Source organism: Brettanomyces bruxellensis, chromosome 8, assembly GCF_011074885.1.
Source record: "Brettanomyces bruxellensis chromosome 8, complete sequence".
In the NCBI taxonomy this organism is placed as follows: Eukaryota; Fungi; Ascomycota; class Pichiomycetes; order Pichiales; family Pichiaceae; genus Brettanomyces; species Brettanomyces bruxellensis.
Window position 1 is genome coordinate 2041892 of NC_054689.1, and position 15710 is coordinate 2057601.

Below are 15710 nucleotides of genomic sequence, written 5' to 3' on the forward strand. Positions count from 1 at the left end.
TTCATGTTCCGGACGTCTTTATTATATTGTGCTTTCATAGTTTACAATGATATTCATATTGCAGAAATGCCAGGTATATACAAACAGTCATATTTAACAAGATTTATCAGTTCCCTCCTTTCTTAAAGAGCTTGCCAAAATTCCTAATGTTTTCATTGATATTAATTCTGTTATCCGTTAATGTTTTAACGAAATTCTTTTCAATATCTCCACCGTTAAATAAAGAGCGACGGGATGGATTACCTCCCCCAAAAAAGTTTGTAATATTACTCGCCGAAGAAGATCTCGATATTTCATTACTATCTTCTGTCTCCGTCTTGAAACCAAAGTTGGTAACCTTGTTGCTTTTGGGGTCCAGATTCAATTTTTCCAAAAATTTATTTGATTCTGAAAGCTGCTCATCAGTTTGGTCTTGATAAACTCTTAGTTGTGCCTTAAACGCATCTTGATATTTGAATCTTTCCTTTTCGGACGTCAATTCATTCCCAAGCAAACCTTTTAATTTGATTGTTTTAACAAAATTGGTGAAGTTTGAGTCTTTGATATTACTAAAATAGCTCACAAGATAACTATCTATTGGTTTGCTTGGTGTCATCAGCACCTTCATTAGTGATATAATTGGTTGTAGTGAATTATTTAACGAATTCATGAAGGACCTGGAACTCTTTATTTTAGATCCGTTTGGCCCCTTTGTAGGAAGATCCATAAAGTATGATTTTAACGTTTGAAGATCCAATGTAAATTGTTCAGCCATAACCTCGGATATCGGCTTTAACTTTGTAAAATTGAATATAAATGAGTTTACGATCATTTGAACTAATTTATCAATCAAGTGTCTAATAAATGCAGGCTTGCTTAGTGAAGTGAATATCAGGCCACAATCATCGTTCAATGTCTTCTTTATAGTTGAGACATATCTTGACTCACCGTCGACATCATTTTGTAGCCTCCAATTATTATTAGTCATTTCCCTCCAAGAATATTGTAGGTCATTATCAAACTTGGCAAGAATTAGATTGATACAGTCTGAGATGAGTTTCAAATAGGAATCTTTAGTGTGTGAAAAATCAATCGCTTTCTGAAGAGTATCTGGAGTAATTAAAGAAACCAGCCTCTCTTCAAGCTGGCTTACCGTTACAGAGCAATAGTCAGCTGTGTTGAGAACTAAGCAAATAATTTCAATAGCCTCTTTTTGATTTTTGGAATAGGCAGATATTATATCATCCCTAGTAGGAAGCATCGGCTCAAGAATACGTTTGTTATAATCCATCAAATCTTTTGAAAACAATTGTGAGAGCTTTATTAGAGGACGCCCTCTTGTAAGTTTAATAAGTTGTGAGAGAACTTGTCTAAATGTGCGAAATAAGTCTGCAGATGACTCAAGTACGTTTATCTCTTCATTCTCAAGAACAATTGAATTTTGGTCACCGTCAGTACGAGCTTGCTCTTGGCCCATTTTATTAGTCGTAAGGGAATCTTGAGGAATGGAATCGGCGACACCTGATTTCCGATACATTGTGGCCGGATTGAGATACTCCAGGAATTTTTTCTCAATTAGAGTGCCTTGATGATCAATCCAAATATTGAGGAAAGGTTCAAAAACGTTTGAAATCAGTTTATCAAATTTATACACCGATTTATCATTAATATCTGAAAACATCTGAAATTTCTCATTCAAGTAATTTTCAAACTGTAAAGTTTCAGTTAATGCTGATATAATCAGCTTTGCCCCTGCTGATGATCCATTGAGTTCTGGAGTGTTACGCATGACCTCGCTTAAATCTTCTTTTGTGATGGTACAAAACTTCTTGGCAAGTAAGATAGGCATTTTCCAGCTCTTCGGAAATATCTTGCTATGATGCATCTCAAAATCGTTAAGAATTCTTTGGAAAAAAATGTATCTCCGTTTAATGTTGTCAAGTGATCCGGCTTCTTCACTGCTTTTGAAAATTGTTGTAAGATCTTTAAGCAAAGCATTAACATACCAAGACTGAAGTCTTGTCTCATATGCTTCCCCAAACATCGATAGAATTTCACAGGCATCAGCAAGAGTACTGTTTGTTTTGCCCTTTATTTCTGCTTCAAAGTCGCTAAATATGTCGTCAATAACCGTATTTTTTGTGGACATTATCTTCTTATCCAATGTATTAATTTCGTCTATGCTTTTATAACTTTGGAAGTGTTGCATTAATTCCAAAACAACACCGAGCATTTGCTTTATGTCATTATAGTTTTTCTCTCCACTTTTGTCCTCATTTGAATTCAGTAGTTTCTCCAATGAGCTATACGCAGTTAGAAGCATTTGCAACCGTTTCATTATTGTCATTGAAAGGGTTAAATTTTTCTTGCAATTATCCAGCCTTTTAATATTAACTGTCATCTTGTTGATCGTGTTTCCTGTATCCTCTGCCAATACCTGCATATCATCAAAATCATCCATCAACTGGTCCAGTTTTTTCCCCAATTCAGTAAGTTCCGAAACTGAATCAGTTCTATTCGCAGCCTGGTCATTATAATTATGTTCCCTTTTTAATATCTCTTTTTCAATATCCAGTTTGTATCCACACACATATGCCAAAAGCTGATCTAACGATGCCAGATCAGAAGAATCCCTAAACAATGTCGTGATATCAGTTAATGGATTGTAAGTTGATGATGAAAGGTGGTCTTCAGTGTCTGTAAGTTCTTCCTGATTGGATGCATGAATGAGTTCATCCCTCATTGAAATGCCCCTGGTCATACTTGTTTTTCTTTTCCCTGAGCGTACTCTTTCCTTCACCTAATTGACTTAATTTTCCCGATGTGTGAATTTTTAAATGCGTAAAAAGTGTGCATGTTTATTCAAAACACGTTAACTTTAAAGAAGATTAACCATTTACATATTCTGTAGCATTAGTTATCTTACGTAATAATGGTTGTTGGCGAACGCACTTGCAGACTGAAAAAGTTCGACTTGTGTTGCGGATGATCGAATCCAAAAAATTTTTTCCCCATTTTTCTCCGTAGAAAGGCATCTTACCCAACGTAAGATTAAACTATATTGACATACTATTGCATAGGTAAACGAAAAGCAAAGGTAAACAATTGCAAATATGGCTTTAAAATTACCAGCAGCCCCAAATTCGTCGCTTTTCAGGCAGGGCTATAAGCTGCAATCAAACAGTGATGGTGCAATCAACAGAAATATAGAGGCATGCAGAGAAATCAGCAATATGGTTTCCACTTCGATTGGTCCGTGCGGTAAAAACAAAATTGTTGTGAACCAGTTACAGAAAGTTTTTATCACGAGCGATGCCGCAACTATGATTAAGGAGATGGATGTGGTCCACCCTGCAGTTAAGGTTTTAGTGATGTATTCTGAACAGCAAGAGAATGAGATTGGTGATAACACAAATTACGTTCTAGTCTTTGCAGGCGAACTCTTACAACTTGCGGAAAAGCTTTTGGTTTTAGGACTTACGCCTACAGAGATTAACCAAGGATATCAGCTGGCATGTAATCACACACTAAAAGAATTGGGTAATTTGGTAATTGACAAAGTTGCCAATTACTACAAAAAGGAGGAAATTCTGAAAGTGATAAAGCCAGTTGTTGCTTCCAAGCAATATGGCTGGGAGGATAAGATCAGTGACTTGATTTCTGAGGCAGTTTTGTATGTCATTCCAAAATCAAATCCGTCATTATTTAATGTGGATTCCATCAGGGTGGTCAAAATTATGGGCGCATCTTTGCCAAGCTCAACTGTTATTAACGGTATGGTCTTGCCAAGGGAGCCCGAGTCAGATGTGAAAAAAATTAAGGGTCCAGCTAAAGTTGTTGTATTCAATTGTCCTGTTGATTTGTCTACTTCAGAAACTAAAGGCACGGTGTTGTTACATAATGCAAAGGAGATGCTAGCGTTCAGTAGAGGTGAAGAAGAACAGCTTGAGAAAGTGGTGAAGGAGATTTATGATTCAGGTGTTCGTGTTGTGATTGCTGGTCAAGGTGTTGGAGAGTTGGCTCTTCATTATTTGAATAGAAATAAGATTCTTGTGCTGAAAGTTCCATCAAAGTTTGATTTGAGAAGAATAACCAGGGTGTGTGGAGCAACGCCATTGGTTAGACTAGGTGCCCCAATGCCGGAGGAAATGGGACTTGTGGATGTCGTTGAAACGAAGGAAATTGGCGGGGATACAGTCACAATTTTCAAGCAAAGCTCAGATAGCAGATCTTTAACTTCCACGATTATACTTAGGGGTGCTACAAAGGGCAAAATGGACGATGTTGAAAGGGCAATTGATGACGGTGTTGCAGTTATCAAAGCTGTTTTAAAAGATCCACGGTTGGTTCCTGGTGCGGGATCTACAGAGGCAGAATTGGTGAAGCGTGTCACATCTTATGGAGAGCAAACGCCTGGTCTACTTCAACTTGGAATCAAGAAGTTTGCGGAAGCTTTCGAATTTATGCCTAGAATACTATGCGAAACATCGGGTTTGGATGCATCTGCAGTGTTACCCCGTCTTTATTCCTCTCATGTTGAGAATGATCCTGATGCTCTTCGTCTGGGTATCAATATTGAAGCCGATGGTCTAAATGATTGTCTTCTTGATGTAAAGCATGAACAGATAATGGATTCTCTTATATCCAAGAAGAATGCTATCAAATTAGCAACACAAGCTGTCCGTACTATTCTAGGAGTTGACCAGATTATTGTTGCGAAGAGAGCTGGAGGTCCTCAAATACCTCAGGGAAACAGGCCAGGAAACTGGGATGTTCCAGATTAAGGAATTTGTTATGTACTCAATATATAAATGATATCGTGCCAATTAATCTACTTCATACAAGAATCGCTGGTATAGTTTGCCATTTGCAAAATTTCAGATAGAGAACTCTTTTCCAATCTTTGTCGCATGGCATATAACACGCAGTAAAAAAAAAGAGCCTGCACCAATACATACGTATACGAACGCCTCAAATTTTTTTTTTGTTGTTTTTTGTTGTTTTCCGTACGACCTCTTCTGGGTTGCGGACGCGTTCGTAAAGTATGTGACTTTTTATTTAGTTTCGAACATGCTAAGATCTGAAGAATTTTCACTTATGTCCTACATAACTTTCTCACAATCCAATAAGCGAGACAGGACAGAAAATACTGATATTTGTTGAAAGCTGAAGTACGTAAATATCAACTCCTAAACCATTTGATTTCATGGATAGTTCTTCTAGCAGATAATTATTTGAACCATGAGAATACAAATGTTAGTCTGCCAACAAGAGAAAAGCTTGTTGGCCATCAATAAAAAAAAGGAAAATAGCCGCCCAAAAAAAAATGCATTATATGCCAAGATGCATAATGCAGTGATGTAAAAAGGAAACACATCAAAAAAGGGAAGGTACTTTTTCTGTATTGATCTAAACCACCTGAACGCTTTACCGTGAATTTTAGAATAATCACACACCTTATTAAGAAGCCGTGTATATTAAAGATGTCAGTTCATTTCTTTAGTGGATAAAAGAACAAATCTTAATTTACAATTGTAAGAAATATCGGAGGCAACATATATTACCAGCCATGCCACGGTTTCCGATAGGATCGTCCATCGATTTTTGTTTTTTGCTATTTATTCTCTTTCTCCCTCTCTTCGTTTTGAAAAAGAATGCCTTTTCAGCATCATCCTACTATTGGGGAGATGTTATACCTTTCCTTCTATTATTGCGATATTCATTTCATGTACCTTCTAGTCAAACTTCTCCGCCCTCAATTTTGCTCAAAGTATACATAGAATATTCATTGATACACGATGTGTGTAGAATATTTTTTTGGTATTAAATAAACAAGGGGACGCGTAAGCGAGTTCGAGGGAAGAAAGTAAGGATAATTTTGCTTTAAGCCATGAATAATTCGAGTAACACGACACGTCCTCTTTTTCTGACTCAAAGCAGTAGCACCCTGATGTCTGAACAAAGCTGATTGATGGCTTGCCAAAAAAAAATACCCCTGTCCCAATCAACTCCTCGCGTACCACGTCTCCTATTTCTTCCCTACTCCTTTTTGTTGTTTTTTAACACGCGAATTTTGCAGTACGTTTCTGGTGTAAATTTTAAATGAATGAATGGGCTTACTTTCTTTTTTTTTTCTACTTTCATGATCCATCTTAACAATGCTCTTCTTTTATTTTTGCAGCATTTTCTATTGTGTATCACTTTCCGGTACCTCAGGGCTGTCTGCCTTTTTTTCTTTCGGCAAATATTACTGATTTATTTTGATCTCATACGTATTTGTAACAAACATTATTCTACTTACTTTCGTGTGTGCTAACGAAACTCTTTCATTCTGTAAATTTTCGATACATCCGTTAGGACATCACTTCTCGAGGTCACATTTGTTTTTAAGTGTCGGGAATTCGTCCTTCTTCTCCCCCTTACTATATATTTCAAAATTCACTTGCTCTAAAGTGCTGATTAATACAAATGGCTGGGTTCTTTAAAAGGCATAGTAAAAATACTGGTAAGGGTGCCTCTGCATCTTCCCCAAAAGTTCACACTAAGAAAGGTTCAAAGGAATCCACGTCTTTCAATGTTTTGGCATCATCGATGAAGAGCCCTGTAATGAAGCAAAGTCAAGAAAATACACCTAGAATGAATGGGGAAAGTACAAATTTTAATGGAAATAGCCATCAACTGTCGTCAAATTCGGAATCCTCTCCTGGGACTTCAGCCCAGCAATCATCGCCTGAGTCCATGAGTACTCCTGTATCTGACACTATCAGTCGTTCATTGGGAAGTGAAAAATCACGTCAACGATCTCCATCGCATCCGATAAGTAGTGAGGAGACCCCATTTGCCCGTACTTCCACACCAATACATCAGCAGATTCAAAACTTTATTGGTGCGCCAAATACTAATACTGTTAATGCCAAGCCTTCTGTTGATAAGAACTTAAAGGAAAGATCGGAATCACGAACTCTCACTCCCTCGCAATTGAAAAGAGAATTGGGGCATACACCATGGAGGAAGAAAAGATTATATAATTCTCCTTTTCCAAGGTTTAGTCATGCGACGTCTTCGACAACGTCGGATACTGGGGCCATTTATTTAATGGGTGGTTTGGGTGGCAAGAATGTGTTTGGTGATATGTGGATCATAGAGCCAGTTAAGCATGAGAGTCAATTATCACTGCCATCGCCAAAACATACTAACGATAATTATCCTTATATTGCTTCCCCCATTGAAAATTTTGACAGAATGCCTGCTCCAAGAATTGGTCATGCTTGTGTCTTGATAGGCAACGCTTTTATCATATTTGCTGGAGATACAGTCACTAACTCCACCCAGGTTCTTGACAATAAACTCTACTTTTTCAATATAACGTCACTCAAATGGACGGTGACAAAGCCGGTCGGTTCCAGTCCTAGTGGAAGATATGGACATCAAATTGCTGTTTTGAACTTTGAAGTACCACATCAATCGGGACGTTGGTTGAGCTATCTTTATGTGTTTGGAGGGCAGCTTGAAGATGAGTATTACTCTGACATATGGAAATTCAATCTCACTAACTTTAGAGATCCCAAAACATCGTGGGTTAAGATTGATCCATCTAATTCTAAAGCTGGTATCATTCCATCACCGTTGGCAAACCATACAATGACTGCTTTTGAGGACAAGCTCTATGTTTATGGTGGATTTGATGGGAAATTTGTGCACGACGACTTGTTAAGGTTTGATCCCATTACGGAAGATTGGACAAAGTGCGATCTTCATGGGAAAGGTAGACCTCCTGCATTACAGGATCATGCCGCTGCGTTGTATCAGAATCTTTTGTTTATATATGGAGGAAAGCTTGAAGATGACAGCCTCTCGTCTGATCTCTACGTTATTGATTTAAAGACATATAACTGCTGGAAGATCAAAGCTGATTTGGCATTCAATCCAGGTCCTAGATGTGGTCATTCACTGACTGCCGACATTGTAAATGAGAAGCTTGTGATTATGGGAGGTGATGGTTCAGATAAAGATTTCACCGGTGTTTATGAGGATGCCAGGCGTGCTCTTGATGAAAGCCAATTTTCTTTTCCAAGTTCTGTTATTTATGAATTTGATTTACGTCACATTTCAAAATATATGGAAAAAGATAACGCATCTGGTTCTATTCATGGAGAGTCGCACTCACCACAAAAAGACATATCAGAAAGCTCTGCTAATGTGTCCAACAGTACATCCGTCACTAGTGGAGAACAATTTACAGATGCAAGCGATATTCAACCAGTTGTTGAGGCTTCAAATAAGGGTATTTCTACCAAGATCAATCTCGAAGAAACTAGTAATAACGATACTGTCGTCATAGCATCTTCTTCAAAGCCTACGAGTAACAGTGCGAATATTTCCAGCGATATCCAAGTGCAGAATAATCATTTTCCTAAAACGTATGATACCAATCACACACCAATCAATTCTGAATTTCCTTCTGATGTTAAAACCCCTGAAAGGGCTCCTGACAGGCCCGTTATGGACTTGAGTAAAGGTGTTGCAGCCCCTCGAGGAAGCAATGCTTCAGATGAAGAAAAGGAAACAGATTTGTTAGATCCCCCACCAAAGAGATCGGAACTTACCCCAACTATTTTGCCTGCCACCAATAGCAAAGTTGAGTTGGTTGGTAACGACGATGATGGAAATATGAGTGATGAATCTGATAGTTCTGTCGTGCGTACTGAAGCTTCCACTGCTGCTTCTAATATTCCTTATGAACAAGTTCCGGCTAGCAAAGAGACTGGAAGTGTTGATCGACATGCTTCGGAGGAAACAGATTCTCAGTATATTGGCTCAATATCGGCAGAATCTCAAAAATTGCAACAGATGGCAAGTATGATAAGAAACTTGAAAAAAGAGATGCAGGAGCGTGTGAATGACGCGAACAATCAAATTGTCAAGTTGGAAAATGAAAAACATGAGGTTTATATGAAGTTGGAAAATGTAAAGCAAAAAAGTCGTGATACGTCGTCGAGAAATGATGAACTTGATCGAAAAACTACTCAGATTCAGGAACTACAAAAAAGACTTAAGCAGTTGCAAAATTCTGGAAGTCTCAATGTTTCCGTCCAGTCTGAGTCTCTTACAGATAACCAAAAAGATTCTCAAAGTGATAACAATTCCCCACAAGATTTGACAATACGTGATAAAGTTGGATACGAAAATAAAATTCTCAAATTGGAGAATGATAACTCAAATATAAGGAGGAACTTTGAAAGTACCGTTTCATACATTAAGTCTGAGTTAATGAAGTTTAAGGGATTACATAGAGTCGTTGAAGCTCAACAAAAGAAAATCTCAAACTTGCAGGAGCAATTAGTTGAAGAGGCTGAATTGAGAAGGAAGATTACAGAATTGGAAGGTAAATGCAGAGCAGCGGAAGATGAGGTTGAAAAACTCCGTTCTGTCTACGGTGTTTCTGAGGGAGATAAAAGGTTGGATCATGGGCAGAATGAAATTGAGAAGGCAGAGCCTACTGACTCATTATCTTCTGGAAAGCAGTTTGATGTTCAGCCTCTTCTTGAAAGATTAGATGCAGTGTCGCTTCGGGAGGACAGAACTATGGATGGAAAAGATGAATCACAATCGTCTCGGAATAAGACGATCCAAGAACTTCAATCACAAGTTGATAAGTTGCTTAATGTCGACAAGGATGAGGAAAATCAGTTGAGAAGCAAAGTCGAAGTTCAGGATAAGAGACTTAAAGAGCTCGAGGAAGCATACAAGAATTCTGTTAACTCTCTCAATAATACGCACAGAGCGTTGACCCTTTCTCAAAGCGAAATGGAAAAGTTGAAGGATGCGAACAAAAAATTAAGTTCTGATTTAGACGAGTTAAAGCTTAAGCGTAGTATATCGCCAAAAGTTAGATCCGATGAGGATGCCGAAAATGGAGAGTCAAAGGGCATAAACTCTAGCAACGATGAAGATTTCTCTGAAATTGAAGCTCAATACAGTTTCAAGATCAAGGACTTGGAGGCTGAATTGTTCATTGCTTCCCAGGAGAGAGATAAGATGAGAGAGGAGTTAGTGTCATTAAAGAAAAAGATATTTACTTCACCAGATGTCTCTGCATCGCCACAAATGTGATGTATTTTAGATAAGACAGGTTAGCTTTAAGGTATTTTGATCAATGTATAATTAGTGTGATATCAAGTAGATACATGCGTTGCCGTATTAAATAAATCGCGTTCAAGTGTGTTTTCATATGTATATAGAAAAAAATAGTGTTCGTGATTACATAAGTGTATATATTTTAGGTTTGGGGGACAAAAGAATATGCGTATCTGCATTATATTAAGTCCCTAAACGGAAGAATGGAATATCGTGTTACGTTTAGAAAAGTATGAAAATGTGAGTATGATTACCAATCAATGGCAATTAAATATCAATCAAATCCTCATCATCCCATAAGTCATCTTCAGTAACTTGGCTGTTATCAGGATCAATAGTTACCAGACTTTTGGATGTAGTTGCTTGCCCTTTGGTGTTGATTTTATGAGAGCCTTTGGTGTTTGAATACGTGCTAACGTTTCCTGAAACAGATGCATCCATCATTGGGTTGTCTAATGATATACTCTCTTTCACATCATTTACGAAAGACCAAATGTGCTGCGAGACAGATTGAACTAAATCAGATGGTGCCGGACGTTGCTCAGCTAAACTTTTCAGTGGACTACCAATCTCTCTTCCACTTGAATCAACACCCTTGTGTGGAGCCCGTCTACTGTCATTGTTTTTTGAAGCAATGTGTGCTTTTTGAGGTTCCTGTAAATTGTTCAATTCAGTTGTAACTGCGCTATCGAACTGTTGAAGGAAATTTATTGGGCTTGCCAACCAAGATTTGCGGTCTCCATTTGTATAACTTCCCGAACTTGAAACATGATTGCGTTTAAAAACTTCTTGATTAATAGTCTGAGAATTGCCGGTTGATGAGCGAGTCCTCGCACTGCTAGCCGATGTAGAACTATACTCTTGGGTGACACGTTTCACAACTTCTTTTTGAAGGTTCTTCTTTAAAAGGGCAGTCTCTTCTTCCAAATATCGTTTTCTTCTAACGAGAGTTTGGATCGTGTTTTTGAGTTCCAGAATCTGCATTTCTTTACTGGCCAAGAGCCTAAGCCTTTCCGAGAGCTCCTGCGATCGCGATTCCGCTTCGTTAATTTGCTCTTTTATAGGTGATATTGAGTGCTTCCGTGGACTACTGCGCGCCTTAGTGTTCAATTCTTTTAGTTCCAATGTACTGATAGCCTGGTTATTATGATTATCTCCATCCTCATGTATACGTGTTGAACTTCCATGAAGACTAGATGAGTCGCCGATCACGCTTAATCCAAGATTTATACCTGTTCTTCTGCATGGCGAAATGGATCTAGGAGTAGAAGTTACACTAGACTGTCGGCTCATAATACTGGATCCGTCGTCAGAGCTTTGAGAATCGCTTGGACCTTTCTCTTCGGGGCGGAATTGTAAATTATCCTTTGAAACCTTAAAATTAGCCGTGTAAGACATTTAGCAATTGGAAGGGAAGAATGGTGTATATTTTATGCGGCCCCAAATATTTTAATTGAGTTGAAACTTCTTGAATGCTTCAGAAGGAAGAGCGATTCAAATGTTTAAAATCAACTTTTTGTACTTTTGTTTCATGAAGTTAGTTTGTTTACAATGTTTAGTACTTTGTGTTTACCTTTTTTTTTCTCTCTTTCCTTACAAGAGCGTGACAAGCTACCTTGCACTACAAAAAAAAAAATAAAAAAAATTTATCGGAATTGATATCAGAATAGTAAGCCGACCGACTGACCGAACACTTAATTGAGCACTGTCTTTGCTTGATTGAACTGACAGCATCTAATATATCTATTTTTATTTGCCAACTTTTACTTGATGCTTAACGCTTTGAAAACTAAGCGATATAACATCAAAGCCTCTTCAAACAACGATGAGAAAAAACTGATACAGATAGTCCCTGAACCTAAATTTGTTATCAAGACTAAGATATTCTCATCGTACGGCGGGTCACTACCAGGCACTAAACTTTTTATAAATGTTGGATCCCATCCAAAGGTTCCAATGCCGAAAGATGATTCAGGTAATGATACCGAGGTATTCGATCCGGCCATAATATTTCCTCAGATTATGAACAATAAGTGGGAAATACCTATTCTCACATCACCTCAGCTCCGAAATGGAAAGGATAAGAAGGGAAAGAATTGTTTAATTGTTGATTGTATTATAAATAGAAAGCCTATGGAATGGGTGTCTTTGAATGCAGATCTTAGAATGATATTGACTCAGTGGTGTTTTGATTCTGTTGAATTTCAGGTAGGAGGACACTTCTTAATTGACCGAGATGCTGTTAAGTTTCCTAGAAGGTCTTATATGGGGCAGTTACAGAATATAGACGTCAATGTTGCCAATTTGAATAATGATTTTCATGAGGTACAAGAACTTCAAAACTCGTTCGATCAGAAAGAGAGCTTTACAAACATTCTTGATGCCAAAAGATTGATGCAAGAAGAGAATGGGCTAAATAACTTAAAAATGCCAAATGACTCTCCAGTATTTCCGGCAGCTAAGCGCTCGCCACTTATACTTGAAATTAATCCGTCAAATTTGCATCATAGTAAACAAAAGCCAAAGGAAAAGTTGGTTTCTCAGACAAATGAAAAAATTCCCTTCACTGTTGATCTCAAAATGCTTGAACCTAAAGATACCAAAGAGTGTTATACCTTTCTACTACATGTTACGTCACAGTTATCTGGGGATGACAATTTTGAATTGAACTACAACAAATATACCAAAAGTATTATAATATCATCATCGGGAAAGATTAACTCCAGTCCCATAGCATTTCCCATACCTGCAAAAAGTCAAGGTCTCATTACTTCCTACTACCTCAAAGCTGAAAAGTCATTATATATATTTGTGAGATGATTTTAATAAAGTTAGTTTACACGAACGAAAGAAAAGTATATATATATATATATAACTGGAAAATTGGCACTGTTGTTATAAAAATATGCAAAGAGCGCTGAAGCCAAAAGAAAAAGGTGGAGTAAGAAGCGGGTTAATGTAACCATCATGCATAAATCTCGTTAGGATTGCTGGAATCGTTGCGACTTCTGAAGTTGAAATTTATGCCTAGTAATTTGAATCCTTTGTCTATCGTCTGAGCGATCTGAGATAACAAGTATCTAATTAAATTAACTGATTTGTTAACCTTTTTATCAGTTTGATTGCTTGAACTCAAATCCGAAGCAGTTAATGGGAGACTTGAATCTGCTGAGCTGAGAGAGATAAATAATGCAAACGGTACAAACCACACGCAAATGCCAAAGAACGATGCAATTTCAGCAAATGTTGGATAGTGTGGCATTTTAAAGTTAGGATCAAGCCTATCCTCCAATGGTGGAATATATGGATTGCTGAAATACCTGAACCAAAAATAATGATTTAGTATCGCTAGAATGCATGTAGCTATGAAAATAGGCCCCTTTATGTTGACAATTGGGAAATGTTTTAAATTGAGACTGTAAACGTAGTAGGAAAATAAAGTGAAGAGTACATGCTTCAAACTAAAATCATCAAAAAGCCATAGAAGAATCAAGATAGTCGAAAGTCCTTTTATGCATATGGACAACGTTCTCCTTGTGAATTCAATGTTATCTTCTATAATTTCAGACATGTAGTACAACCCCGCGGCAACCGAGAGTGTGCTGCATATGAATCCAAGTATTGTACCCACAACTGCTATAAGTTGAATAAACATTGTACGCACAAACTTTCGTGGTTCTAACAAATTGATAATCCGTTTTGAATATATGGCTTTCTGGGGTCCAGTCGACGAGAAGTATATGTCGTGTCAACCCTCAACCCGAGCTGTCGTACACCTTTTTCCTATTTTTACCTGCGTCATATAATTCGCGAAGCAAACAGACGCGACTTTAAGTCCTTAAAGATTTTTCCCCCTGCCCTTCAATGTATATCTTTCTCACTCCAGAAAAAAATAGTATAAAAGGCGCACAATTGCAAATTTTTTGATTTCTATGTTCCCATTCTAAGTTTCTCGTAACGTCTGATTTTATATCTCTTCTTTCCTCATCAACTATAACAGTCAATGATGAGTGGCTATAATCTAAAATAGGTTCTCTTCCTGGATAGTATCTTCGATGCAATTTAGGTTTGGTGAATTCTTCCTACTTGTTTGGGGGAAGTGTTGAGAGTTAGCACGGCCCACCTTCACCACACAATTTACTAGTGCTCTTTTTATACAATCTGAGACTGTGCTTCTTAACAGAAGTGTATGATAGTTGGTTTTGAGTGTAGTAAATTATGTTTAGTTGTATCGTAGGCTAGTGATCATCTTTGTTTTGTCATACAGTTCCTAGAAACGTGTAGGGCGATAAATAAATAAGAGCGGGGGTGATTCATTATTTTAGTCGAGAGTTAAATGCAAGCGTTTCGTTTATACAAGTGTGGGCGCATTTTACCGTAATGTTTAAAAATTCTTTCTCCGACATCGGTTGATCGACATTTATCGAATAAGCTTTTTTTTTCTACATTGGTACTCAAAAAAACTATCCATCGGCCTTTGATGTCGTTCCCAGGATTATGCGATTCTTGGCATGCTCGTTCAGCTCGTGTGACAAAAGGTTAGACTGTCCAAAATCTTATTTTTATTCTTTCCGCCGTTGATCGATATAATCACAGCTCATTACAGTGTCCATGCGTAGTATGTTGTCTTTCCTGTGTCAATTCTAAAATGTACTGAAAAATACATAGATTCTATTTGTCTCAGTTTTTGGTGCAATAATATAAAATCAGTTGGCCAAATGTTAATCGCACGTTAAAAGATGTAAACAATCAGAAGTCAAATACCGATGGACTGAGTTGAGAGTGTAAACTAAGCTACGACAGTGTACAAATACCGGATCCAAAATGCCATTTTCATTGGATTGTGAGAAACACAAAAAATAGCCAACACCATTTTTAGTATTTGGGGCCGCCGATGTTCAGATCTCGGCAAAGAAGCCGACAAAGTTTATTTTGCATCTCGCTAAAGCGAGACCGTGTCTCCCCACATTTAACATAATTTCCGCCAGGCAGAAAAGTGCCGCCCAAGTTCAAGAAATTAGTATGAGAAATGGAATGAAAAAGAATAAAATGAAAAATAAAATGAGAAAGATCAGCAAAAATTTTATGCCGTTTAAATGGTGAAACACTTTTACCTGTTCGCCGGACAATAAAAGTGTGTTGTCCCATCGGAAAACCTGAGATATCGGAGTCTACGGGGCTATCCTCTCCCTTTTTTTATTTTTCAAATGTTTTTTTTGCTCACCTTTTTTTTCAAATCTTAACGTTTGGCTTCGCTTTATATTATCCATTAAACTTTTTGAACAACTAGCCCAGACCAGGTCATCTCTCAATCCCCGAAGGCCCTAAAATTATATACTATTAAAAATTTTCTTGCCACAGTATGAATCCAAAATTCTAGAAGCTGAGTTACGTGTCATGTTTAATCAAAGTATTTGGGTCTTGCGACTCTGACAACCTATAGCTTTAGAAAGAACTCCAAAAAGGTGCCATCTTTCTGTGTCATGGTGTGTATATTTTCTTGCACATGTTCTTTTTTTCCATATTAGTTGGTTCCGCCAAACAATAGTCACTGCAAAAATCCGAAAGACACATTCAAACTTACTTTATTTTCT

General features: G+C 37.6%; 6 protein-coding genes across 6 annotated transcripts; 3 read left to right on the forward strand and 3 right to left on the reverse strand.

Annotated features, from left to right (window-relative positions):
* Positions 1-106: 106 nt before the first annotated feature.
* On the reverse strand, positions 107-2740 carry BRETT_001120 (uncharacterized protein; the record flags this gene model as incomplete). Its single annotated transcript, XM_041279677.1, has 1 exon — positions 107-2740. One exon carries the CDS (start codon positions 2738-2740, stop codon positions 107-109), a length of 2634 nt encoding a protein of 877 aa, XP_041137891.1.
* Positions 2741-3092: 352 nt separating this feature from the next.
* On the forward strand, positions 3093-4763 carry BRETT_001121 (uncharacterized protein; the record flags this gene model as incomplete). Its single annotated transcript, XM_041279678.1, has 1 exon — positions 3093-4763. The coding sequence occupies one exon, from the start codon at positions 3093-3095 to the stop codon at positions 4761-4763; it is 1671 nt and encodes a 556-aa protein (XP_041137892.1).
* Positions 4764-6447: 1684 nt separating this feature from the next.
* Positions 6448-10092, forward strand: BRETT_001122 (uncharacterized protein; the record flags this gene model as incomplete). The annotated part of the gene is made up of 1 exon (XM_041279679.1): positions 6448-10092. The coding sequence occupies one exon, from the start codon at positions 6448-6450 to the stop codon at positions 10090-10092; it is 3645 nt and encodes a 1214-aa protein (XP_041137893.1).
* Positions 10093-10383: 291 nt separating this feature from the next.
* On the reverse strand, positions 10384-11514 carry BRETT_001123 (uncharacterized protein; the record flags this gene model as incomplete). The annotated part of the gene is made up of 1 exon (XM_041279680.1): positions 10384-11514. One exon carries the CDS (start codon positions 11512-11514, stop codon positions 10384-10386), a length of 1131 nt encoding a protein of 376 aa, XP_041137894.1.
* Positions 11515-11886: 372 nt separating this feature from the next.
* BRETT_001124 (uncharacterized protein) lies at positions 11887-12936 on the forward strand (the record flags this gene model as incomplete). Its single annotated transcript, XM_041279681.1, has 1 exon — positions 11887-12936. One exon carries the CDS (start codon positions 11887-11889, stop codon positions 12934-12936), a length of 1050 nt encoding a protein of 349 aa, XP_041137895.1.
* A 145-nt stretch (positions 12937-13081) lies between these two features.
* Positions 13082-13771, reverse strand: BRETT_001125 (uncharacterized protein; the record flags this gene model as incomplete). The annotated part of the gene is made up of 1 exon (XM_041279682.1): positions 13082-13771. One exon carries the CDS (start codon positions 13769-13771, stop codon positions 13082-13084), a length of 690 nt encoding a protein of 229 aa, XP_041137896.1.
* Positions 13772-15710: the final 1939 nt, after the last annotated feature.